At 41.1% G+C, this 26910-nt stretch overlaps 1 protein-coding gene across 1 annotated transcript in view; it reads left to right on the forward strand.

Annotated features, from left to right (window-relative positions):
* Positions 1 to 2135: 2135 nt before the first annotated feature.
* EYA2 (EYA transcriptional coactivator and phosphatase 2) overlaps positions 2136 to 26910 on the forward strand; it is a gene marked incomplete at its 5' end in the record, with an annotated part of 96701 nt that continues 71926 nt past the window's right edge. The window contains 2 exon segments of the mRNA XM_082773351.1: positions 2136 to 2167; positions 2169 to 2195. Coding sequence (XP_082629477.1) covers positions 2136 to 2167; positions 2169 to 2195 — 59 coding nt within the window.

A 26910-nucleotide genomic window follows, 5' to 3' on the forward strand; every position in this document is an offset into this window, starting at 1 on the left:
TCTCTGACTGGCTTTCTGTGGCATTACCACAAACAATACTAATTCTTAAATACCTGCCTGGCTTTAAGCACTTAAGTAAATAATTGTATTGATTCTTGTAGGACTATTCACATGCATAAAACTTAAGCATATATTTAAATATGTTGTGAAATCAGGGGTTGAGTGAATTTTGCATGCAAGGCATTTCTAGATGATTAGTATATATGAATTTACTTGTTTAGACCAGCTTCAAAAGCAGCTAATGTGGCAATCCGTTTTCTGGGCAGGGTGGGCAGAACTGGGGAGAAAGGAAAGGATTTTTTTTTCAAGACAGATCTTGAGAGACCTAAAGGCTTATTTGTCCTTCACAGACTCCTCACCAGAACCGAGATTACAAGCAAAAAAGGCAGCGAAGAAGTCCCCCAAAGCAGCGATCTCTCCGAGTTTCATGTGAGAGCGGTGTAAACTCAGAACTGCAGATAATCCATGGGGAAATCACGGGGTTAGTGCTGAGAACTGATGGGGAATAACAACTGAAAGAGCTTTGGTTTTTCTAGGCCGGCAGGAGGTAGCTCATGCTAGGAAGCTTGCCAGCTCCGAACTGATGCTGGGAGCTTTGTCTCCTTTGGATTGTAGGAACACACTTTGCAGTCAAACTGATCTGAGAGATTTTGATAGTAAAAACAGCTGTCTCGTTGCAATGATGTTTTTGTTCCATTGTCAAAATTTTGAGTTAAATCCATGAGTGGGCTGCAGCTTGTTCAAACCCTGAACTCAACACCCTTTGTGCTCCTTTGGCTTTTCCACTGCGGTTCATGATATATCCCCTTCCTGAGGAAAGGGCTAGGTGTAATAAAAGCCGTCGGTGCAAGGACTTGCAGGTCTCCTCTGATGCCTCTCCAGTGCTGCAGAGACGGAAGAGGAGAGCTGCAGGCTGCCTCAAATTGGTGAAAAGGGGGGAATAAAGAGGAAGAGCAGGGCGCAGAAAAGAAACACCCCAATGCCGCAGTGGCCAGGCTGCTTCCCCAGCGAGCAGGTATGCCAGTGGGAAGGGGCAGCCATGCAGTACTGTACTGTGCCGTGTGTGGGGACAAGGCTGTGTGGGCAAGGTGAAGCACACGGAGGTGCACGCGGTGGGAGCCCTCTGGATATGCCCATGGCCACACTCTGGAATGCACCCGGGTGAGGCTCCCACCACCAAGCAGGAGCAGAAGCCCCCCTCGAGGTGTGGGAGGGTGCCTCTGATTTTGTGCTGCCACAGGAGATGGCAGGGCACTTCCCTTTGGACACAGATCTGGTCTGGTTCCTTTGAGGATGTCAGAGGTAGAAGCAGATTGCATGGGTGGGGGTTGTTGACCCCCTGGAGAGTCAGGAGCTGTGACACCATGTGTCCATGAGTACAGAGGGCTGGCATGCTTGAATGAGACTATTCCTGAGGGTCTGCGGGACCTGCATCCCTGTGGTAGAGCGTGCGTAAGAAAAATAAGCATCCCCCCAGCTCCTTTTAAAATTGCTATTTAAAAATTGTCACTGGAGGTCAGCAACACGAAGACTGCAGTGATTATTTTCCTGGAAGCGGAGAGCCAAGGTAGCATTCAAGCATCCAAGTTTCAAACCACGACCCCCTCTTGAAAACTTCCAGCTACGTGCGGATTGATAGCAGCGACAGAGATAGAACTGGAGGTACGACCGCAAACCCGCACGCTGGCAGTACCTGCCGCCCTGGGAGAACACAGCGCGGCTCTCCTTAGGGAGCAAGGGGGGGGCGAGGAGGACACGTTCCCCCCAGCCCAAGCAGCGGGGCTGGGCACTCGGGCCAGGGTCGTGCCAGGAGCAGCGGGGGGCTGCCAGCGCGTCCCCGCGCTCCGGCCGGGCCCCGCGGCGTGCGGGAGCCGCGGGAGGCTCCTCCTCCGCCGGGCCGGGCCGTGCCGAGCCGTGCTGTGCCGTGCCGGGCAGCGGGACACCTCCGAGGGCGGCCCCAGGCGTGCGGTAGGTGCGGGGCCAGCATCAGGTCGGTGCGCGGCGAGAAGGGGGTTTAGGGGAGGAAAGGGGTGCAAGGGGAGGTAAGGGAGTGTAAAGGGGGGTAAGAGGGGTGGGGGCACCGCGGGGTGCGGAGCCGCCGCCCCGTTCCGCAGGCATGCGCGCCCGCCCCGCACATGCTCGCTGCGCCCACCGCGGGTGCGCATCCTGCGCTGCGCCTCCGCGCTGCGCCTCCGGTGAGTCGGGGCGGCGGGGGGCGGCCGCTCCGCGCGGCTCCTTACCGGCTTCAGCCCTCCTTCAGCACCCGCGGAGGGGCTGGGAGGCAAGGGGGGGCTCCGCTAAGCCCGCCTTGGTGGTGCTCGCGGGGCAGGGCGCTGCTTTGCGCGCCCGCGGAGCCCCCGCGGCGCGCCGGGGTCCTGCATGCGCAGCTGCAAGCAGCGCTTATTGCCGGCGTTAATTGGGGCGCAGCGGACGGCTGTTTTGCGAGCTGAGGTGCGCGCTGAAATAAAGTTATTGAATGCTCTTTTGGCTTCTGCGCAAATGGGGAAAATTTCTAGCGCGGCTTGCGCGCTTTCGGGTGAAGTTTTGGGAGCGCTGAGTTGTGCTTGAGCGCCGTGATGAGCCGCTGGAGGAAGTTATTTATGGTCTGCTACCTCTTTTCAGACGTTTCAAATAGTAGTATGTGCTGTTGGATCAGATATTAATTGTTAAAATGCATACGGTTAACCAATAAAGAGTTTATTGGCCTCCATCAAATTTATTAATAGGACTTTTTTTGCAGTGTAGCATCAGATTTGCACATCCCTTAGCGCTGGTAAGGGCAGGGATATTTCATCGTTTCATCTTTCTCGCAGACTTCAGTAATTTGCTGTGAGCTTCCTCCCTCTGCAGTGCTCTCCACAGAGAGTTTTTGCCCCCCAGTATATTTAGAAAGCATGTGAAATTTCTGCCTACGTCTGTGTGTTCTGGGTGATCTGGTCCCTAAATGACAGTATGGATTTAAGCTAATTCTTCTCTACGCTATTAAAAGTAACGTTTCTTAGCACTTTTCCTGCAGTCCACGTTGCATTGTTGTTTGTTACATGTAGCTGCATACAGGATAAGTCATCTCCTTGTCCATTTTGGTTTGAATAAACTGTTTCTGTTCTTGAACAAAGTTAAATTTTTATTTCTGCTTTGGAATTTAAGGCATTGTGTGGCCTCAAATGTTATGCATGTAAATAAGAAAGACTTAAAGTACAGCTACCTTGCAAATAATTAGTGCTTGTAGCTTTAGAAACATCCCAAAACCTTTAAAAAAATACTTTGAAAATTCACTTAAAATGAGTCTGCAGCAAATAATTTGATTTAATTAGTGTAATTTGCATTTCTTTCCTCCCAAAAAATAATCTTCCAGTGCGATGCAGAGTTAAATTGTAAAGTTATTAAGTCAAACCGTCCAGACAATTCTCATGCCTCTTCTACGTTCCCACCAACAGGTCAAAACATTTGGCTAAATAACAAGTAGTGTACTCTTTTGGTTTGGGGCACATCGTTTTGTTTTGCTTTGCTTTGTTTAGCCCGCTCCCCTTAGCTCATTTTCTTGTGACAGTGCACAAGTACTGTGCAGAGACTTGATTCCCACAACTCGCTAATATTATCACCATTATTTGGCTGAAATGCTTGAAATTGGCTCCGATTTCAAATATCTTGCAACCTTGGCGGTCTTAAATTTCATTAGAAAAGCTTCATTAGGGAGAAATAAAGATGTTGCTGATAATTCTCCCTGCAACAATAAGTCCCACATTCAACATAATGTGTGTAGTTGCACCTTAATTATACAAAAAGATTAAACTCACGTATTCAATATGAAGAACTTGATCTCAGAATATCATTTAAAAATCTCATGAGTTGCTGTGTTGTTGTCCTTCTATTATGTCAGCCATCGGCAGATTTTTTCCTGAAAATTAAATAACTTAACTGTTAATCCTGCAAAAACAAATTGCATCTTTAACTTGGACTGCAAGATGTCCTGCTGAAGCAGTGTGGCTGTATTTGTTTGTCAGTGTGTATGTGTGCATGCTGCTGATAAATAAAATAATTAAAGAAGTTAGTAATTTTCTGCTGTCTTCCTAAGTGTTATTTATGATGTGTAGTAGTAAAACAGCTATTCTGAATTCAGCTATAATTCTCGTCAGTAAGATTTGTTTCTTCTGTGCCAAATTTTGCAGTAACCAGATGGCTTTAAGGTGTCTTCAGCTGGAGAGCAAGCAAGAACAGTGCTGAAGACTAATTATTCCTTGCAGTAAATTTCTTCTGCAATAAATTCACAGGTTGTTAGACTTAATCTGTGGAAATGATTGTTAAGATTACTTGTGCAGTGAAAAATGCTTTTAAATTTTTGTGAAAACTAGCAAAAGTTCTTAGAATGCCAGGAAAATATTTTTGAATTAATTTTGCCTAGCTGGAATAACATTTATTAGGGATGAATTGTTAAGCAAAGTTGCAAACTCCAATCCTTTTCATAAACCATGGAACTCTGCAATTTTAATGTGATGATTTTAAATACATCCCAGAAATTGAGGGCTTATTTTTTAGACTGAGCAGGGAAAACTTCTACTACCATTTCTGATGGATGGTTACTGTATGCATGTACATTATTCACAGCAGTAATGCTGGACTAACAATCCGGTTCTTTTCATTAGATTTCATGTCATTGTGCTACACAGGACAAAAAATAGTTACACCAAGGAAAAACAAAAAATATGTTCAGAGCTATAAGCAATGACGCATGCAAAAGTACAGCCATTCAGGTTTAGGTGCATTCTCCCTTTCAGTGTATTAATTTAGTATAAGATATGATGTATGTATGTTTTTAAAAGTATAACCACTCAAACCTTTTGGCATAATAATCACTTTGATATGAACAAGGAGAACTGAGCAAATCTTTCTCGTCTTCCCACCCTCCCTTTTCTACTGCAAAGTCAGAGACCATCCTGGTTAGGTTTGTTTTTTAAGAGGTCTCATCAGAAAACAATTGTTCGTGGCAGCCTAATTCTTAAAACAATACTTCATCTTTATTTGCAGATCTTAACTCAAGTAAGGATGTTTAACAAACAACCTGTTTTAATCAGGTGAGGATAAGCCCCTCAATTAGGATGCAAATAATTGTATATCGTGGTTGTGTCATTTGGGGCCTGGGGGTGTTGCCATTTGCAGGTAGATTTGGTGCTACTGAAGTGTTGAAGCAGGAGGGAGGAGAAAACGGGAATAAGGATACAGGACCGCTCAGTTCTCTTGCAAAATATTTGTGATCGCAGCATATAAAACTAGACCAAGTTTCCTTCTTCAGAAAGCTGCTGATTAACACTTAAAAATGGTGTGAAAGGGAAACTGGATCCAAAGTAGCTGTCTATGTAACTGTTGTCACATAGACAGTTCCAGTGAATGTGTCACAGAGTGAATATTTAATTTAAAATAGTCAAGCTTCTTTTCACCCACTCTTCCTAGCTGGGCTTTAAGTATCTATGTGAATTATTTTTAAAAGTACGTAAAATGAGAGGAAAAAAGTTACATGGGCAAAATCCTTCCCATTTAAAATTGTTTGTCTGCAGCTGCTTAAGTCCTAGCATTAGGAGTCACATACAAACATGTTTATTTAACATCAGTGTTATCTCTTAGATTGTACATGGTTCATTAACATGGAGAGAATACGTTTTGTTTAATAGTGTGTGGGAGCTGCCAGAGGTCAGAAGAGGTTGTTTGCCTGAAGTCGAGATGGCATCTTGGCTTTGCTCTCATTCTGTTTGTCACCTCTGCTGTCTCCAGAAAATACTTCATTAGTGGAATGTTAAGGTATTTTCCCTCGTGTTTATGTGCAGAGGCTCTGCAGAAAGCCAGAAGTATGCTGCAAGGCTGCGGTAAGGTTTATGAGGAATTTTAAGGAAGCTTTGTTGTAATTTGTGAAGGATTGGTTTAGTTGGAGTTCGATTAGGAAAGGTGCTTAGAAAGGGAAGAGCAGTACAGGAAAGGGGAGCCTGGGAAAATGTTGTGATGCCCTCAAAATGTGTGGCTGTAAATTGTGGTATTTTACAGAAACAGGGAGACACAAGGGGTTCAATGTGTTAAGAAATTCAGAATGTTTTGTGTGCTGTTGAAAGAGCGTTTTTGTCACTGTCAGTGCGGTTGGGTCACAGCCGGACTTGAAATGGCTGTAGCTGGTGGTGACGTTGAGCTGAGAACCAAGAGGTGAGCTGGTACCTCTGTCTGCACGGGACAGAGCAGGATTGGGCCCTTTCTGTCTCCTACAAGATTTGCTGGGTGCTGTCCGTTCTTTCTTCTGTTAACTAGCAGTGTGTTTGGAAACGTTAATAACTGGGGATGCTGGAAATATCTTGTATAGAAATAACCATAGCTTCGAGTTTGAAAAGGTTATTTAAAAAGTATTTTAATGCTATTTATGTATACAACCTAACAGCCATGTACTGTACACAGTATTCTGAAGGAGAGATAAGCACATCCTTTTTCAAACTTTTTTTTTTTTTTTAAACAAAAACAACAACAAAAAAAAAACGTTTCTGAATGTTTTTGACATGCTAGTGAATTTCTCCAACCTGAATTAGATGGGGGTTGTTTGGTCTTTTTTTTGCTTTGGAGGGAAAAGAAGATAAATTTTGGTTAGAAAAATTGACCTCTATGATTTTTATCAAGGAAGGACCCTTAACAGATTATAACAAAAAGGCATTGAATAAAATGAGCATTATGGCAGAGGTCAAAGTAGCTATAGAAGAGGCAATTTGAATGAAACTTACTGGAAGTGTGCAGTATTTTAAAAAGCAAAACAGTAGAAATAGATTTAAAAAATAAACTGAGCATTGCTTGTTGTAAATGAAATACATTGAGGGGCAGAATGTTGTTGGGGCTTTTTGTGTTGTTGGTTGTTTTTGTTTTTTTTTTTTGAGCCAGCAAAACTTCTGTTTCTAAAGAATACTAGGTTCTCTCGTGGCTAGAGAGAAAACAAAAATAAGTGCTGTGTTGGGGGAAGATGTCTGGTGCAGGATTTTTTTTCTTTGAATTATTTTCAACAAGTACTTACTCTGTTCTGTATTTTTAAGAAATTATGTGGACAGCAATTTTGTTTCTTTACCAAGGCAGTGAAAACACCAAGAATCCTTTTTATAATTTGGAAAGAATGTCAAAAGAATGAAGTAGTTAAACCTAAGTGTATTAGATCATATGCTCTAAATGCATAAATAAGCATAACTGCAATCACAGAAACCAATGTTAAAACCACCAGGAAAACTCACCCACAAACCCTAATGACTTAAAGGGAATGACCTCAGCCATTGTGAAATTTGTGCCTATTTGTTGACTGACATTTTTTGTAGAACCAGAGTGCATGTTTCACTGGGGTGTGGGATTTTGTTGTTTGAAAGACTGCTGTTTTTTCTTCTGTTGTTGCTGCCAGTTTGAATACAAAGAGTGAAAATGGGATTGAGGCAGGGAGAGCCTGGATATGATTTGGGCCTCAGCAATTTGAAAAGCAGGTGAAGGGGTTGTTATTGATGGACAGAGATTGGTAGGAACTGATGGAAGTTTGTTTTTCAGACGTTAGAAACTTCCTCGATGATAGTCCATTTCTAACTTATTCCCAACTGGCTTCCTCTTAAGGAAATGAAGGTTTAAGGTATTTGGTTACAAACGTAAGATTTTTTCACGTCCGTGTCTTTGCATGAGTGCTGCGTGAAATACCAGTGTCATTCATCTCCCCTCTGCTTTTTTGAGAGGAAATTGATGCATAGTAGAAGCTCAACTTGCTACTGCTGCAACACCAGCTAATTCAGCAAAACTGAAGTCTTGAATTGTTTCAACAATAAAAGACTTATTTGGGGATGTTTTTAAATAAACCAGTGCTACAGGCAACAAACCTGGTCAGAGCCAAGTCACTCTGCAGACCTGGTTCATCTCTGCTGGCCATTTCCAGCAGTGGGCTCCTACTTTTCTGGGCTGTGGTAATTAAAGTAGGTCCAGATTTAATTGCCCCTTCTCAGTTGTGCAGACAGGTTTAAGAAAACATACTTTTACGCTCTTTGGTGCCTTACTCTAGACGTTCGATTTCATGGTGCAGAAATCCTCATTTGCCATCCTTGCTTCTGAGGAGGAAAACAGCCCAGCTAAATAAGTAAATAAAAATCCTAGATGAAAAAGAACTATTTGGGACTAGTCAGTTCAGATAGTAATTGGTTAACCCACAGAGAACTGATGCTTCACTCTATGCTGAAAAGAGCAGACTTACCAGAGAAACTTAACTGGAGTAAAAAAGCAATGTATTTCTGAACAAAAGGCAAGAGGACGTGGGGAAATTTTCTTAAACTCAGCAAATGCCTTAAAAACTGGAAATGCCTCTAGGATTACTCAAGCACCCACAAGAAACAGTGAGGGAAAAGTGGAGCAGGCATCTGATTTTTTTTTTTATTATTTATTTTTTAAATAGGTTGAGTAAGCAAAGCATTCTGAGGGCCCCAGTTATTTACAACTTAGACTGTGCACCATGCAGAGATGCTCATCAGCTGTCTTAGAGGCAAGTTTTGCATCTATTGCGAATTGTCTTTTGATGACATGCTTGATTCAGCTTTTTTGCCATGTAATTGTCCTACAACTACTTTGAAAAAAACAATCGGTTTTGAATATAGATCTCTATCACCAGTTTTGATTCCCCTTGCAACTGTGCTTCTGTGCTAGATTACCATCTTCAGAATTTAATTGTAACTGCCTAATGATTCTTTAAGATTGTAACTCAAATCAAAACATATTTACAAAATACTTCACTTCCAGTAAGTGTTGAAAATGTTCACTTCAGTTTACAAAGCTAAAGTACTGCTATGCAAATGCGTGTTGTTTTTTTTTTTTTCAGTTTCTGTGGCTGAAACAATCAAAATTTTGTTTAGAATTGAGCAATACTTTTTCTTTGAAAAGATATTGTTTATTCACCCTTTAACAAACTAAAAAGCACCATTTTTAATGAAATGTAACACTTTTGTAAGTAAAACATTTGAATGTTATATTGGCTGTGTCCAAATTTTACTTTTTAAAAAGGATTTATTTGATTTTATGAAACACTTTCTTTTCTGAATTTATAAAGCACCTTAGTTTGCCTAAAGTATGCTTTTTGTTAGCTTACATTTGGTAAATGTTACATTGACACTCCTGCTCTCCACTGAGATACAGAACTGGAAGTCAGTCAGTTTTAATGCTTGTTGCAAAATTATCTCCTTTCTTGTGCTTAACTGTGGGCAAATATATGTCAGATCAGTCCTGCCCTCACTACAGTTTCCAGTCATTTCATTTAAATAAGGATTGCACCACCCATTGAGAGGGAGCAGTTTTAAATTTTTTGTACTTTTTGCTTAAATGCATTTAAAGAAATGGTTTTGTATCGTAACCACTGTCCGTGCAAGTCCGACAGACTTCTTCAGGGCCTGAGTCTTGCAAAACGGGAGCAGGAATTGCCATGTCTCTCTGCTATCCACACTCATAGACATTACTGGCAACTTGGCAAAGGTCTTCAGCAGCAGTTAGCAAAAGCTGAGAAATCCAAATCCAGTGGAAGCCCGTAAAGCTCCAGCAGGAGGTACCACAGCCCCTGCAGTAACAGTGGATGTAACCTCCTGCACCAAAAGACCGTTGCGGTGGTCTGACTTAGTACTCGGTCATAGCATCTTCTATGACCAAATACTCTGGGGCATATTGGTGGAGTCAGGAGTCTAGCAGGAAAATAAGACAGGCACCAATTTTCGTTTTATTTCTTGATATAAAATAATCAAGATTTTCATTCTGTTTAGCCTTGGTAGACTCTTGTGTAAACATCTACTTCAGAGGAACCTTGTTTTTAATAAAATTCAGTTCTCTTTGAATAAAGGACAAATTTAGGTCTCAGACCTAAACTACGGGATCTTTCAGCAATGCTGTAAATTGTGTACAAGGGAATGTAAGGCTCTTCTGTCTACAATCTTAAACAGACCTTTGCTGTCTCTCCTTAAAATGACTTTGCCTTCTTCAATCTCTCTGCACCTGAACATTTGTAAGTTGTAATTTGAAAGAAGGCATATTTCACCCTTAACATACGATTTGATTTTGTTTGTTTGGCAGCGATCCTTCCTGTTTGCTGCAACAGATGAATATAATTTGGGGAAGAGAAATGGTTGTGGAGGGAGACTAGGGAAGCAATCTTGTGTAAAATATTTGAGATCCAGTAAAACCTCTGGAGTAGATTAGTTTTGAAAATCCACTTATGCCCCCCTGCAAGGTAGGGGGTGGAGACAATGCTTGTTTAGAATTTTGAAGTAATAAAGGGTGCTACTGCTATAAGATGCATTGACGTTAGTCCGGTGTTTTCCTTCTTAAAGCTCAGTGCTGTTTCTTCCCCCAGTCCAAGCTGCCACAAATCAGGATTATTCAATCACAACAGTGGTTTAACTGCGTCTGTGGTGGAGTGTGATGGTTGCTTAACAATGCACAGAAGCATTGTGCCCTGGTTTAGGACAGGAAGTGGAAAATGAATGTTGTTTTGAACTTGAACTTCGTGAGCAGGCAGAAAGTAATTATTAGAGCTGGAACTCCCCCGGGAGAAGCAGGGGAGTGATGCACCACACTTGTAAGATGCACTGTGGGATTTTAAATATCTAGTTGTGTTTAATGCTTTGGTTTTACATTTCTGCTTTTTAATTGATCTTCTGCTCCTCATTTTTTTTCATGGCTAATGGAGGAAGAGACAATTGTGTGTAGACTTAATGTTCTGTATTTATTGAGAGACATCTCCTGCCTGCCTTTCCCTGTAGGGGCGGACTGAATTTCCATCTTGGTCCTAGTGTTCCTTTCAGTTGTAAAAGAAACTCTTTCACTGCCTGGGTTATTTAATAGGCCTACTATAATGTGGAAAAGTGGCTTAATTGATGATTAAGAGCACATAATTGTGAAGCTATTTAATCAGAAATCCTAAATAAGGCACTTGTGTAGTACTCAGCATTAATTATAAACTATAGAAGTATTTTTTCTGTGTTATAAATAAGAAAACTCCACTGAAATGACACAGTCTGCATAATTGTGAGGTTAACATTTTAAATAACGCATTTTTAATAAACACATCACTATTAAAGTATTACTCTGACCACTTTCTAGGGAAAAAAATTAAAAGGCAAAGTTCTGCCTTCAGTGATTTTTATTTATTTATGTATTGTATTTCAGTGGCCTGTGATTTCAGCAACCTAACACTTAAGATTTTTTTTTCCCTCTATTTTGGCTGCTACTTAACAAGTTCTTCAACAAAGAATAGTCAGCAGAAGATTTTGCCTTTCCGTACAGACTACAGTTATCTTCTGTAGATTTTTAAAGTACTATTCCCTATTGCATTAGATAATTAAACAAAAAAGGGAAAAGATTTTTTCCATCATTCTGAAGATGATACTTCTAACCATTATAGGTGCAGGGTTTTTTTTTGTTCTTGGGAGGGAGCAACTCCTCTAAAAGATGTTTATTTTTAACATAAATATTCAAAATGTGTTCTTTATACTTCATGATAATATCTTCTTTATCAAATTCATAAGATTATTTTAATTCTACATTAACAAAATTGTGGGATTCTTTATTTGTGAGTTTTAAAGGTAGCAAAATTAAGTCACTTTAAAAAAAAAAAAAAAAAAAAGGTGTGATGATTTATTGTGGCACAGTGGGAGAAATTCCTCCTGAGATTTTAATATCTTCCACCTGGTATAGAAATGAAAAGAAAGTAGTCTTTAGCCAGTGACTAATTTGTCACTAATACCCAGGGGTTCCTTCATTACAACACAAAGATGTCAGTTTTAAGAGAAACATACAGTAAAAAAGTTGAGTGCAACTTCCTGTTGCAGACACAAAAAAGAGAAAAATAAAGGTCTGGAAAGCAGCTGAAGCTGTGTGAAGGAAGGCTCAAAAGCTATCAATCAGGGTAAAATGAATGGAGAAGGATTTTACCTGCAGGCTTCAGTCGTATTCACTGGGACGTGTTTGAGGAGGAAAGTCACTTGATATGACTCCAGAGGAGGAGCTCTGGCAAGCAGTAATACCCAGACTGACGCTCAGTTCTCTTCCAATCTACACGTACTGCATCCTGGTAACTGTTTGAGGAGGAACTGTATTGTGTTTAAAAAAAAAAAAAAAAAAAAGTCACACTCTGCTTACTGATGTCTTTTATATTTCATCATAATGTTAAATGAACTGCCTCCAAGACTTACCACAGTTCAAAAGAAAATGCTACTAGAGAATACCTGGCTCTACTGACAGCTCAAACCTGACAACAAAGATCACAGCATCTCTGTTACATCAAAGATTCAATAAGTCCTTTTTACCAGCGGAGAACTATTGTGGTGTTCAGACACTTGCATATTTAGTGTCATCCCTTTGTTGCGTTAACAAAATTTTGACTCAGTTCCTGTCCTTTCAGTATCGTAGTTTCATGACAGCTTAGTATAAGAGGGGGAGCTTGAGTAGTCATCACACCCTCAAAAAAACAACACACTTCTGCACCAGTGTAATATGTCACTAGGCACAATAAAACATGTATGTTAATGTTGGACAGAAAACTTCTGCTTAAAACCAGATTTAGAAATGTGAACTAGGCAATTTGCTATGGCAGCAATGTGTTGAGCTGTGGCGGCCGGCCCTGTTGTGGGTGATTTACCTGTGCAAGAAGTGTGGTAATTGGTCTGGTTTCTCCCCCAGCAGCGGATGTTCTCAGATAGGGCAGGTGCCGCTATTCCATGCTTCTGCAGCAGCAGTCCTGCCTCTCAAGAACTTTGTTTTATTCTTCCCCTACTTTTTAATCCAACTTAAAAACTCACTTTGGAACCCTTGAGCTGGCTCTGGACATTACCAGTTGTCTGTGATAGTAGTGATTCAGTGTCAGGACTGCAGAGATGTTAGAGATTTAGAAAGTAGTAGTGAATACTACAGCAAAAACCATACATGTTGGAAACAACATGCTTGACAACTTTGTGGTAAAAGTGTTTATGTAGCAGGGAAAGCCCTGGCATGTCCTGCAGCCCCCAGGCCATATTAACACAGGCCTCTGTTTCTTGCTGGTGAGTAAGTTTTAATGTTAGCTGTTCTATAGTTGAAGAAAAGGAAGATTTTGTATTTTGTCAGAAGCAGATTATTGGAAAGGAAACAATTGGTTTTGCTACGTTTCTTTCAGTTTTAACTTCAGTTGAACGTTTTTGTGTGCCTGCGGGCTCGAGCTCGCTTGGAGAGCACTGCTCTTCTCTGGGGCTTTAAATTCCTGTCGGGGGAGCCTGTCCCATCGTGGTGCCCCCACAGGCTGCGGGGGAACCTGCTCCGGCGCCTGCAGCGCCGCCCCCTGCTCCCTCACCTACCTGTGTGCTTGTAGGGCTGTTTCTCGCACTTTTCTCCTCACTCCTCTCTGCCCTGACCCGTTTTGCTCTTTTCTTCAATGCGTTTTCACGGAGGTGCCACCAGCTTGCCTGACGGGCTCGACCGGGTTGCGCCGCGGGTCTGTAAGGAGCCAGCGGGAGCAGGCCCGGGGCAGCCCTGACCTCTCATCACAGAGGCTGCCCATGTGGGCAACCAATACACTATGCCGAAATTAGGGCTTTATTAACTGATATCAGACTGATCTAGAGCAGCAGCACTTCTCATCCTGGGAGAATTGCTGCAGTTTTCAAGGCACATCGCGACAGGGAACGAAGGAGAAGGGTGACAAGGGAGGTTGCACACGCTCCCGCCTCCCACCTGAGGTAAGTCAGACAATTAGCCCAGTGCTTGGTCACCTAAAACTGCAACCACTTTTTCAAAAGTCTTTTGAGTTGAGGCCAACTGACTCTTTAAGCATCTTGTGGGCACAGAAAATTGAGCTTGTGCTTTGCTGATCTTTAAGGACTGGATGTTTTCCAAAATAATCTAATTTTATTTGTACAGTAGTGTGCTAGCTGTTGAAATGTGTTGAATGTGTTGTTGTCTTTCACATGACTGTCTTAACTAGGGATGTGTCTTTTCCAGGTGCAAGATACATGCTACTTCTGTGGTGTTTTGTTTTTGTTTTTGTTTGTTTGTTTTTGTGTGTGTGTGTGTATTTTTGATTTTAAGTTGCGTGTAACTGCTTTGAAGATGGGATGCACTCCTGTAGTGAGGCAGCATCTACCATCTCCTCCCCAGCTTTCCAAAAGCCAGGTCTTTTTATCTGTTTGTTGTTGTGGTTGTTTTGTTTGTTTGTTTTTGTATTATTTATGTTCTGCTAATATTCATATCGTGAGGGAAGAAACAGGTGAGACGTGTTTCTCAAATCAGATTAAATGGTGGCAGTCCTCTGGTTTTGATCACATGCTCAAGGCCTTAAATAGCATTTAATGTTTTTTCCAGATGTTAGGCTTCACGACTTCTCAAGCCATTAACCTGATGCTTGTATGGCACCATTTTCTACCTGGTTTACGTTACAAACAAGGTGATATTTGTGTTCAGTTCCCCCTTGGCCTTGGCCTTCCTGGTGGTGATGGCAGCGCTGTGCCTAGGAGGAGCCTGGAGCAGGCGGGGATGGTTGCGGATGAGAAGGGCAAAGGATCCTGCTCTTTGCAGGAGAAGCAGGCTTACTTTCAGAGGAGTCAAATCAAAGACTTAACCTGTAGTTACTAACGAGATAGTAAGTGAAGATGACCAAATGGTGTTAGTGTTTTGGCACCTATTAATGGCCCAGTTACTGTGTTGGCAAACTAACATTTTGGGAGGTTTCTTTTTCTCGAAAAAGAGCCTTATATTTATGCCTTCATCCTGGGAATTAAGTTAGTCATTTGAACAGCAACAGGCTCAGGAAAGAGCTCTACATGAGCATTGTTATGCTTACTCAGACAAGCCAGACCCTTTCCCCAGAACACCGTCTGCTGCTCCAGAGAGAGACTGGTTGTCTTTTATTAATCATGCAGTGTTCTTTTAACTATATGGGAAATAAAACCCTCTAGGCCTGTGTTATCCTGCTTGCAGCCAATTCTCTTTTGTTCAACACCTCAAGCAGAACTTGGTTTGATACGCAATCTAGCGAGGTGCTGCCTCCCCCAGGAGACATGCTATTAATGGCCACAGATGTGTCCTTAACAAATAGGATTCGTTATGCCAACACGATGTTCTGTCCTTCCTCAAATGGACGCTTTCTGTGTTGATGCAAATACTATTACCAGAAGAAATATTATGGAACCTGCAATCGTGTGGTCACTGGCACTTACAATTCTGTGATTATTCTTTGCATATAATCTTAAAGGTTAATGCATACTGGGCTTTTTTTCAGAGTCACTGAAAATCAGGCTTTAAGTTGTATCTCTTTTTTTTTTTTTTTTTTTTTTTTTTTTAGTGCATGGTTTATATACCCTAGAGACCTTTGGAAGTGCAACTTGTAATTCACAAATCAAATATTAGTAAAGAAGAAGTAGCTGGGATGTGACTTGTGGAAGCATTTTTCAGATGGTCCCCTGACAATTAAGGGTAAAATGCTTAGAAGTTGGATTATTACATATGCGAAAGGAAAACCAGGGTTTAGTTGCCAAAATCTGACTACTTTAACTTGTAAGTTGACTCAATAGGAGGTAGGCTTTGCCCTGAGGTCTTAGCCTAGAAGTTACGCGGCAATTCCTGACACTGTAAATTTGAAGATTTCCAGGCTCATTTAAGTGCTGTCAACCAAGTCTTGTGTTCAGTCTTAAGTGTTTTGCACTTTAGTTAGGAAGGCCTGAAATCATGACTCCTTGGAAAAGAAGCTGTGTTATCCTGACATGAGTTTAAAAGAAACATTTATCCCAGATTGTAAATGTCCAAAATACACTGCTCAAATTTGTTCTGTTCAATGTTAACTTATAATGGTGAAGGTAAGTGACTGTAAAGTCAGTTTTCATATTTAATTAGTTCTGTGCATGATTCATGTATTTTTTTATTCTCATTCCAATTTCTTGCCAGCCTTGTATTTTTATACTGCTATGAGTTGAGTTTGTATTTCAAGGTAATACTTGTGGAGTGAGGGCCGCTGGCTCTCAGCTTTCACGGGCATACTAAGTGTATTTTTGATCTGGGGATTTTTACTCTATAGTTACTGACAAGTAAGATTTTTTTTGGACACAAAAGACATACAATCCAGTTGTCTTTAACAATGCGTGTAATCTCGGAAGAGGAGAACCCTATTCTTATCCATTTAAAAATGAAAAAGAATTGCATGGTGGAAAACCTGCCAAGATTTCCTCTACTTAAAAAGAAAGATGGCAATGGCCACTTGCCTGACAAAGAAATCTTTATTCTCTCCACCCTTCTAGGTAGCTGCCGAGCTGTTGAAAGTCCAGCTGTTCACAGCATCTAAAATGCTGTGCTTACAAGGGTGCCCTGTAGCCAGCTACAATGTTCAGTGATACTAAACACTACTGAGCAATTTCCCACTAATTCCTAAATGCTGTTTCATTTTCTAGATATCTAGTAGAGCTTTTTGGCTCTCTCTTGACTGCAGTAGATGGCTGCCAGGGTAAATGCATGACATGAAGTAAACCCGCAAAGTAGTTTGATAGCCCTGTAAATAGGACAGTGCTGCAAGTACCTAAAGTAGATGTCAAGTAGGAATTGCTGACTCAGTCTGCACAAGTGTGGGATTAGTGTTGTGGATTATGGTGGGCATAGTCCTCAAATCCATGTCATGCAAATGTTTGTCACTTAGAGTAGTAAAAGTGGTGCCAGCTTCAAATATATAGGGGCATTTTATAGAAATATGTTGTTTACAGGGAAGTAAAGGTTGCTGTCACCTAAGCAGTGGAGTAATTTGGTCGGACTATCTTACTTGGCATTATAACTGCAGTCACCTTGCAAGCAACAAGGCCCTCCTTACAGCAGTCATGTTGATAGATTGCAGGTGTGGATTCAGGACTGGATGAAGCTGACTGAGAGCTGTGTTGACATCAAAAGAAGTGGCCTTCTAAGCCTGGCTGCATGTTCCTGTCTCCTCTTTTGTGTTGGTGCTTACCAGACATGCGACAAATCAGATCAACTCACTGATCTAGCTGAAAAGAAAACCAGGAAAAAAAAAAAAGTTTTCTGGTGTAGCTGAAAACAGACTTGTGTGGTTGCAGGAGCTTGTGGCTCAGGCAAGGACATAGAAGGGTTGCATCTTTGGTCAGAAGTGAGGTTTTGATTTTTATAGTCATTAGAAGCTGATAGAATGCTGGATGATGATGCAGTTTTGCTGTTACCCTTGATAACTGAACTTCAAGGCAGCAATTTGGAAAATAAGTCAATTTACAAGATGTAGTCACCTTGGCTGTTGAGGATTAATTGGTTTAATGCTTTAGTTTATATATAAATGTATATTTAAAGCCAATATATAAAATTCTATCCCTTACCAGGCTTGGATTTCCAATAGCACATGCCAAGTCCTGTCGTGTTCCTTCACCGGTTCCCAAAGGCATTTTTGGATAGGTATTTTTGAAATATGTGTCTTAAGCACGTCCTAGAGGAGATTCTGAGCAAGACATGAAGTTTACTACTGCTTTCTTTGATGACAGCCGTAGAAACTGGAGAAGAGTCATGTTTGTGTATTGAACTGATAAAAGGACTTGCCCCAGTGGCAGGAAGCCAGGGATGATTCCCTCTAGGCACAGGCTGTGTGTGACATCTTCAGTGGATAACAGTAATGCACTGATCCTGATTTCATTCCTGTTCGGGATCTTGTTAGAAGGGCCTTGCTTAAAATCTAACACCGTGTTAGTAGGATAGCAGTAAGAAAGAGGAATTCTTAATTCCTGGGTTTCTGAAAGCATTGGTGTGTTCACTGCTTAAAGACCTCACTGAAACAAGCTATAGCAATCTCAATTTTTTGGTTGCAATTTATACAATTTGGAAATTGTATTTTAAATTAATATTAACTCTCCCGTGAAGTGGGGTTGATGGGGTTGACTGACTAGCTATTTTAATTACTGAAAGTAGGTTACATATCTACAAGAATAACTTCTCTCTGACAAAAGCATATTATATCTTGGCTCTTACTAATAACCAGCTCAACTTTAATTTCACAGCTTGCTGCCAACAGCTGCCTTACTAAGACATAGCACTCATAATAAATGAAATTTCATGTAAAAAAAAAAGAAAAATGAAAACTTTGTTCCAGCTGGATAGAAAAGGCAGTTGGAACATTTTTGTCCTGCATATAAAGCTGCCATCCACATAAACATTTCAAATTACTTTTTCATTTTTAATAATCAGGATCAGACCTTTTCTGAGTATTGAGGCAACAGCAACATATTAGGAGCATACAGTTTCATTCAGACTCCATTAGTTATTGAATCCTGTCCAAAGTTAAGTATTTGGAGTGTTTTGGGAGAAACTCACCTTTTAGTTTCAGGATTTTGACAACCTCCTTGGATGAAAACCCTGAAATGAGCAGGCTCTAGTCCTGCTTGGTAGCTTTCGAAGACATTGGTTACATCATTTTCTCTTGGAGCTGTTGCTTGTGTGTTGTTGAAAGTCCTGCAGCTGATGAGTACTTGCCTGAACTACCAACAGGAGTCTCAGTTCAATTATCACACAGCCTCTCTGCACATGGAAGAGATTAATTCTCATAGCCACAAACAGAATGAACGCTTTGTACTTGCTATTATAATGTAAGTTCATGCTGAAATGCAGTGCCAGTAACCAACTTCTTCACCAATAAATTCACAGTTCTAATAACCATGTGTTTTTACAGCATCTTGATCCCAAAGGATCAAAGAAACATTGATTTACTTAGCTTTGGGTCCCATCCCCCCTTATTCTCTTTTTTTTTTTCCTCCTTGCTCCCCATGAGCTCGAAAAAGCCCTATATGAGAAGAAACCCAACTGTTGTTGTATAGTCCACAGCAGGGAAGGGCACTTTGCAAAACCACAGAAGAGAAGATTTTAGCCAGTAGAAATGGCAGGAAGTGTTGTGGGCAGACGGAACGCAAATACCAGAGCCTGCTTTGGCCAAGAGGCAACATCAACCTGTTTAAACTGCCATGAGGTCCTTAAGTGACTATAACTGGTTTGAAAGTTCAAAATCCAATACGTTAAAAAGTTGCACTATGCCTGCAGCAGTATCACTTTGCTCCTGTGTAGAGGAGTTCACTGAAGACACCACTGATCTTCTGCAGACGTGGTTGAGGATGCAGCTAAGAGTACTAGCTCAAGACAGTGAAGTCAAGAAGCGATGGAGCAATATGCCTAAGGCAGTCAAGGTACCAACAGTGGGTGCATTTTGGCCTTAGGAAAAGGTGAATAAAGCTCACAAGGAGCATTACTGTCCTATAGGTGAGCTTTTGGTACATGATTGTGTCCCCAGACCTCTGTGAAGGCCCCTTGTACAATTGTAAGCATGAGCTGAGAGTCTGGCACATCTGTAAGCACTCCCTGAGGGCTGTTAGGATTTATAACCTAGGGGTTTCCAATGTTGTAGGACAGGCTGATGTTCTCATCAAAAGGCCAACCGAATACAAGGCTTTTGAAAATGTGAATGGACAAAACTATTTGGTAAGTGTTACTGAAACTACTCTAAAAAGGTGTTCTGTAATTCAGGAAGTATTTGGTGGCTGTTATGCTGCAGTAGCAGGTAGAGGTCCCAGCCCCACACAGCGTGTAACTGAAGTGCTTCCTGACTCAGAATATTCTGTTTCTCATGAGGGGAGAAAAATGTGTGGAAAAACAGGGTGGACACAAGATATAAAATTGCTATGGCCAGGTAATTATGTTGTTACTAAGTAAACCAAATATTTGTTTTTTTTTTTGCCTGTGACTTATACAACTTTGGGACAGCTCAATAATTCCTCATTGCTGAAACATCCTATTCCTAAACGTAGAAATCCTGCTTCTGATTAAATGGAGCTTATTTTTAAGAGAAGAATCCCAGGCTGAGTAGCTGCAACTTTCACTGTTTTAAATATTTTCAATCCCATCTTAGACCAATGCAATGAGATAGTTATTAGTTATACTCAGGCATATGTGTCTGTCAGAACAAGCAATTATTTGGGGAAAATCAAATTGAAACACTGGAGAGAAAAAAAAAAAAGGCAATTGGAGGAAATCCTTTTCTGTTATTAGTCTAACTTTAATGTGCTTATACTTCTGAAGTAAATTGTCACCTCAAGCGTGCTTTGTTTGCTTTCTTGCTTCTGTCTAGGGTCTATAAAGCAGAGGTTGAGGCCAGTACTTGAAGCAGCGCTTGTTGCCAGCAAAAGAGACAGAAAGTGTTGGGGAAAGGAGAAAAATTGAAAAAAATTAAACATACATGTTTGTATGTTTAAGAATGTTTTTTTGTTTGTTTGTTTTTTTTGCTTAGGTTTTTGGAAAGTCCAAAAAATGCTGCAAAAATGACATTATCCCATGTCTTTGTGGATGGGAATGGCAGAATAACATGAGTGTCTTTTCCTGTGCAGATAATATATAGTGGGAATACTGAACAAAATGAATAAGAGTTAATATCTGTAGTTATTACCAACTCTAATATTATTCTCCCACATCTAACAGTGCAAACCTTTATCTGTCATTTGATCTGTACTGTCCATAGGTCTTTTATATACACAGAGGGATTTACTGCTTTGTAATCAAGCTGCTGAAGAAAAACGTTGTCCTTTTATTCACTAGGGATGACTGTAATAAATTAAAATGGTTTCCCATTAGCCTTCCCTACTTAGGGGAACCACTTAAAATTACTTTGGACTTTGCCCTTGTCTGACCTCCTCACCTTTGCTCAAACACTTCTGCTTCCAGGAGTGCGGCAGTGTTGGTCCTCAAGCCTTGCTTCTCTGAATAAAGTTACAAATCGTTTCAGGCTGGAAACAGAGCACCAAGGTGGAGCCCATTCGGAGTTAAAGGAAATGCTGAGTAGTTTTAAAAGTCTGATGTAGCACCTGACTTGCAGGCAACCTGTGGCATCATAGATTGCTGTTTGTGTCAAGAGCCGATTGTAACTTAATTGCATGCATATCATTCACTAAGACCATGTGCATGAAAATGAAGATGGGTTTGGGTGTTTTTTTATTACTCTTCTGAGGTTTCTGTGGCAATAATGGCTTTACCAGCTTGTGGAAGAAGCTGTGGAGTTGCAACAACCAAAACTCAGGGGCCTGTTTGAGCACAGCAGTAGGTTTAAACAAGCATATGGGAAGTTCTCTCTTGCTTTGCTTATTAAATGCAGCTAGGGGTATGCTGATTTACAAAACAAACTGCAGGATTACAGAACCTGTTTGGTCAAATGTTCAACTATTGTTTTATAACTGATAGTACACTAGTGTTAAATGCATACATATTAATTAGGTATGCTAAAGTGAAAAGAAAATAGAAACAATTCATAGAATATATGTAGTTCTATTCTGGATTGTCAGTTTTAGTTATGAGATGAACGAGAGAGCTACTTTTTTTTTTTTTTTTTTTTTTTTTTATACTGAGTTGCCATATCTTGTGTTCTTTTGCCTGTTCCTTCTATTTGTATTCGGGTCCTAAGGTCAGTTTTTGCGCTCCTCACTGGTGTGGAATCGTAACTTGAAGGTGGTTTGAGAAGGCCTCAGTGTGGTGTTATCATCTGAGGAGCTTTAGAGAAGATGCTGCTCTTGTAGCAGTACAGAGAAATACATGGCATCGCTGTCTGGAATTCTTTCAAAATTTTCAGTAGCATAAAGTGCGCAAGGAGTGGATAGCAGAACAGTGATAGGATCGAGAAGTTTTTTTTAACAATATGAAAATCACTCACATGTATAGAAGTCTGAGCAGACTGACTTTTATCTGTGCCAGGAAAGCCCGGAGGGCCAGCCCAGAACAACTCCGTGGCTGTGGTGTGCACAGTGTGTGGTGTGCGAATGTCTGGCTTTGGAGGCACTGCTAGTGGAAAACCCCCCTGGGTAATCATGAGCGTGCACTCCCTGATAGATGGCATGTTTATTAGTGCTTACAAATGAGTGGCTTATTTTATAGACAAGGAAACTGGGTAGAGCTCCAGATATGTCTCAGCACACCCATACTGGAGACAAGTAAATGCACTAGGGAGGGAGATAACCAAATCCTTCAAAAAACAGCACACTTGTGGGAAGGTAGGAACTGAGAAAGAAGCTCAAAGGGCATTCTGCAAAGGTATCTTGTGGTAGCCTGGTTTTACAGGAATTGGTAGATAATGTCAGTCTCTGTGTTTCAGGAAAATTTCCAAAGCTGTTCTATTCTCTGCTATTCCAATTCTGAAATATTTTCATTAAGCAAGGGATAACTTGTCAGAAGAGAAAAAGCAGCCACAAGATTTTTGGCTGGTCACAGTGAAGATCTCACATCTTAAGTATTTTCAGCTATCTGTGATTATTCCACATAGGTAAAAATAACTCATAGTCTGCATAAATTTGAATAAACAGAGGGAAACCGCAAGCTGACTGCAAATGTTGCTTAAAGAAATAAACCATACCCTGTGTGCCATTGATCAAAGTCATCAAGTCACAGCTGAGGGCAGTTTGGTATCGCCAGCATTTTCTGGTCAACAGGATGCTGAGACTGTGGCAACACGTGGCGGTCATAGGTCAGGCTCAGGTATGTTGTGTGATGTAGGGAATATCTGCTTAAGAAACATGGAAAAACCACTGTTTCTGATACTAGTTTTGGAACCTCGAATAATGTATCTTGGGCCATTGGGATGCCAAGGGCAATACTGTGAGCAGCTGAGAAAAGGAAATATGTTGCCTAGTTTTGCAATCATTAGTGCGCACTTGTATCCTGGGAGGAGGAGAGCAAGACCAGCAGAGCGTTTGACCAGGAAGGCTTGTCCCCATTCCAAAGCAAACTCTGGGCTTTTTGCACATGAAACTATGCAAGAATTCATAATCTGACCCTCTGTATTATTTGTATGTATACATAGGCTGCAATTTATTAAAGAAATCCTCGGTGCAGCTCCCTGTCTCAGCACCATCTGGGAGCAATGCAGAGATGAGAACGCTCTTAGCCACTGCAAGAGATTCAGGCAAAACCACCAGTTTGAACAAGCTTATCACTGGTGAGAGAACTGTCTCTGGCATTTCATAAATCATCAGCAGTACTAACATGCTGTTTGGAGATTTGTATCATTAGCAAATTAATCACATTCAGGAACACTCCCGTAGCAGTGTTGGATGAGACACTGTGCAACGCCTTTCTGCCAAATCAACTGTAGAAAGAGGGGCCTGGGGGTTGGGAGGTGGAGTGGGGAAACCAGAGCTCAGCTGTCGTATTACCTCAGTGTTGTCCTTGATAGCAAACTTTAAAAATATTTAAACAAAATGACAGTGAAAATCTTCTTCAGCATTTTAACTTATGCTGCTGGCAGAGTATGATGGAGAAATTCTTCCAGGTTCTGTCATCTTTTGTTTCTGCCCCTTCAGGGAGAAGTCACAAAAGTTTGCTCGTTGGTCTTCCAAGTCTGTAACATCCCTGCCATGGCCCAGCCCTGGAGTGCCAATGCTCACCAGGCTGCTTCACGTAAGGAAGAATAGAGAAGCTAGGAAGTGCAGTGTTTATATGGAACACATGAAAACCCCATTTTGGAGTGAGAACTAAACGTGAAGTTCTGCCCACTTGAGCGCTCCTGTCTAAAACCAGCTTTTCTTGGCGTAAACCCAAAGTTTTGGTGTAACTGAGGATAATCTTGCCAGCTTGTCTAGAGTTTCATTTATACACTCAGTTTTTCTTAAATTGATGCAGTGTTCATTCTCTTTTTCCCTTGAATTCGCTGAGCTTCAGTTTTGAATTTTAAATCCAATTGGTAATATTTCCCATGCATTGCACTCTAAAATGCATACTTGGATAAAAGTTTCCATACAGCAAAAGATAATGTTTATACCGCTGCTTCTCTGATGTAATCTCCTTTCCCCTTTAAAAAAATAAACAAACATAAACCACATATTAAAACAAATGAGCAAGCTGCTGGACTATTGAATCTTGCCAGTTTTTAATCACTGGGTGTTACCTGCAAATTTTGAGCTATAGTAGTACAAAACACCAGCAGAACACTATGTATCTAGATATTTGATAAACTGCGTTGTAAATAGCCTTTAGTTGGCTTTATCCTTTGATTAGACTTTCATACCATCCATCCAAAGATGAATCATTTTACTGAGGAACAATACAGCCAGCAGGTTATACTATGTTACTCCACAGCCCGCCACCACCTCTTCTGTGTTGTGGCATAAATCAGGTAACTGCCATTAGTGACTAAGCCTACAGTGTACATTTTCTGTTTCATACTAGCTGCTAGGTTAGTCTTCTCAGTTCTTCTGCTATGCCAGTGTGTGCCAGCAACTTTCAAATTTAAATGCTTTTTGATGCTTTGTACAGCACTGGCCACATTTATAGAGCTCAACTGGACATATGCTATATTGTGCTTACTTTTTAAAATAGCCATGATTCAGCTCCTTGTATGGAAAAATGTATACTTAGCTTTTGAGAAAAATCTTAACTCTTACAGCTCTTGGGGTCAGGCTATTGCTTTTGAATCTTAGATTTTTGCTTTGAGTGTGTATACGTGCTTTTCAATGTATTTGTCCCATGCATTTACTGGCAGAGTGGTGTGTGACAGGACAAGAAGAAAGTTTCCTTTTTCAGCTAGGTTTTATTAACCTTTTTCCCAATAAGCCAGAAATTGGAGGTCTTCTGGGCAGTCCCTTGACAGAGGGAAATAATGTAATTCTTGCAGAAGCATGTTTTGTTTGTTTACAAATAATACTGAAAGGGGGGTTGTATGTGCTTTGTTGGTTTGTTTTTGTTTTCTCCAGTGCACAAAAAGGAACAGAGATTGTGGTTTTCAGTAGTATTCTATGAGGTTTCCATAGGCCTTTCTCATGCCTGTGTCTCAGGAGCTTGTTTTTTTTGTTTTGTTTTGTTTTTGACTTTTTTGCTCACTGATTTTGTGTCTCTCAGCTTCCACTAGTTCCTAGGCCAGGTTTAGAGGGAGAAGTTCTAGTACGGGCTGTCCTCTCTTGTTAAATGCTTGCATTTCTGGATCTTTGTCGAGCCCATTTGCTCTGCAATGGCTCTTGCTGAAAATGTACCTTCAGGAACTGTGTTAGAAGTGGGAGGTACAGGACTTTCAGCCGTTACACCCCCAGCACTAGCTTGTGAAGAGAAGCTAAATGAAGGGAAGCTGGTTCTCTAATTGTGGCATTTCAATTCCGTGCTTAAATTTGCAGCTGAGCTGAATGAATTCAGTTTCTGGGCTCCTGAAGAATTGAAGTGCTCCAAGCAGGCACACAGGCAGTCTTTGTGATGACAGCCTGTAAAACCAGCAGCTGTCTAGGGGTTAGCAGATTGGTTCTGCTTAATGCAAACCATGGCAGGACATGTGCTAACGGAAGATGCACAACATACCTAGCACCTATTGCTCCAGGGTGAAAACAGACCAACTGGAGTAGAATGACTGGGAGAGGAGAGTTACGCAGTCAGTTGTGAATTAAAAGAATTTAGCTGTGCAGAAGTTGGGCATAGGAGAAAGGGGTTATGTGGTCTAGGAGAAAATAGGAATGTGAGATTCTGGTCTGTGCTGACAACTGCAGGCAGTATCTGCTCTCACCATTGGTAAAAAAAAAAAAAAAAAAAAAAAAAAAAAAAAAAAAAAGTGGAGAAAGTAGTAAGGAAAGTCAAAAAATACACTAGTTTCATGGTATTCTTAGTAGGTTTAGGGTTTGGCATTTGTATAGCTTTCTCCCTTACTCCCTTGTGCTGATTTACCCGAATGTAACCCATTATCTGCATGGTTTTGAGCTCAGCTTACTCAGAAGTGAAAAAAATGCAGGAAGCCTTGCTTTACAGAGGTAAATAGAGGCAGGCAGATTAAATATGAATTGTCTCTGTAAGATGCTCTGGTAACAGGAAACCTGTGGCTGATGTGGAACTGAATATACGTCTGCCTAATGAGAGCCCTTACCATGCGAGTGTGGCTTCAAAATTGCCATTTCTGAGAATACCACTTGAGAAAAAAGTAAATTTTTACATAATTACGGGGTTTTTGGTGTTAGCATTTTAGGATGGCTGTTTAATTGTTCAGGGGAATTCATGTAGTACTGTAAGTCTGTAATTTATCTGAGCTGAAACCCCTTTTCTCCAATTTTTGCTTTGTTCCATGCAGTAGTTAGTTGTTTTGTTTGTTTCTGCTGTTTTTATTTTTAAAGGAGGCACACTTTCAATGTTTCTTGTGTTTCACTAGTTACCAGGACTACTATTCTGGAAGGAAGGGAAAGAGATGAGCCACTGTATTTCCTTCAGAAGCTAAGCATTGTGCTCAGATATTTAGCCAAGTTGTTGATTTTTGGTAGCTCATATTGCAGTAGCCATGGCAAACAGTGGGGGTCAGCGAGAGCATCTTTGCATGTTGCTTATTGTGAATTTGTTGCGTTTGTGCCATCCTGTAGTAGCCAAAGGAAATAAATGATTTTGACTCTTTTGTCTGTTGTTGAAGTTATTCCATCAAAGTGTCGGAGAGAAGCTGTGCCAAAGGCGATGAGCTGGACTTAATGTGGTGTCAGCAAAGGCATCAGCTGTTGAACCGGGCTGTCGGGTTCCTCTCCTGGGCTGTCGAAGGGGAGGGCCTTTGAAGTCCCACGTGCGTGGGAGAGCTTTGCCTTTAAGCTAAGGATATTGCAGATCAAATCTGAGTTTTAGGCCTACGGCAGTCACCTTCTTAATGTCATATGTAAGCTGCTTCTCATATATCCAAGAGGCTGAAGTTGGCTTTTGCTTGCAGCTGGATTTCCTAATCTGTGGAGATGATAAAGTTTTCTTAAATTATTTGAATGAACTTGAGGTAGCTGCCAATTTCTCTGCTTGCAGGAGGTTTTCCAGAGCTGCCTTGCAGTCCTGTAAATGAAGCCATCATCTCTGTTGCTGCCCCGAATCCTGGTACTCTTGTGTTCATGGCAGTCCCCGCGTTTGGCGTTGTGCTCAAGCAGTTGCTGTTGA

This window comes from Aythya marila (genome assembly GCF_965140915.1).
Source record: "Aythya marila genome assembly, chromosome: 16".
NCBI classification, from domain to species: Eukaryota; Metazoa; Chordata; class Aves; order Anseriformes; family Anatidae; genus Aythya; species Aythya marila.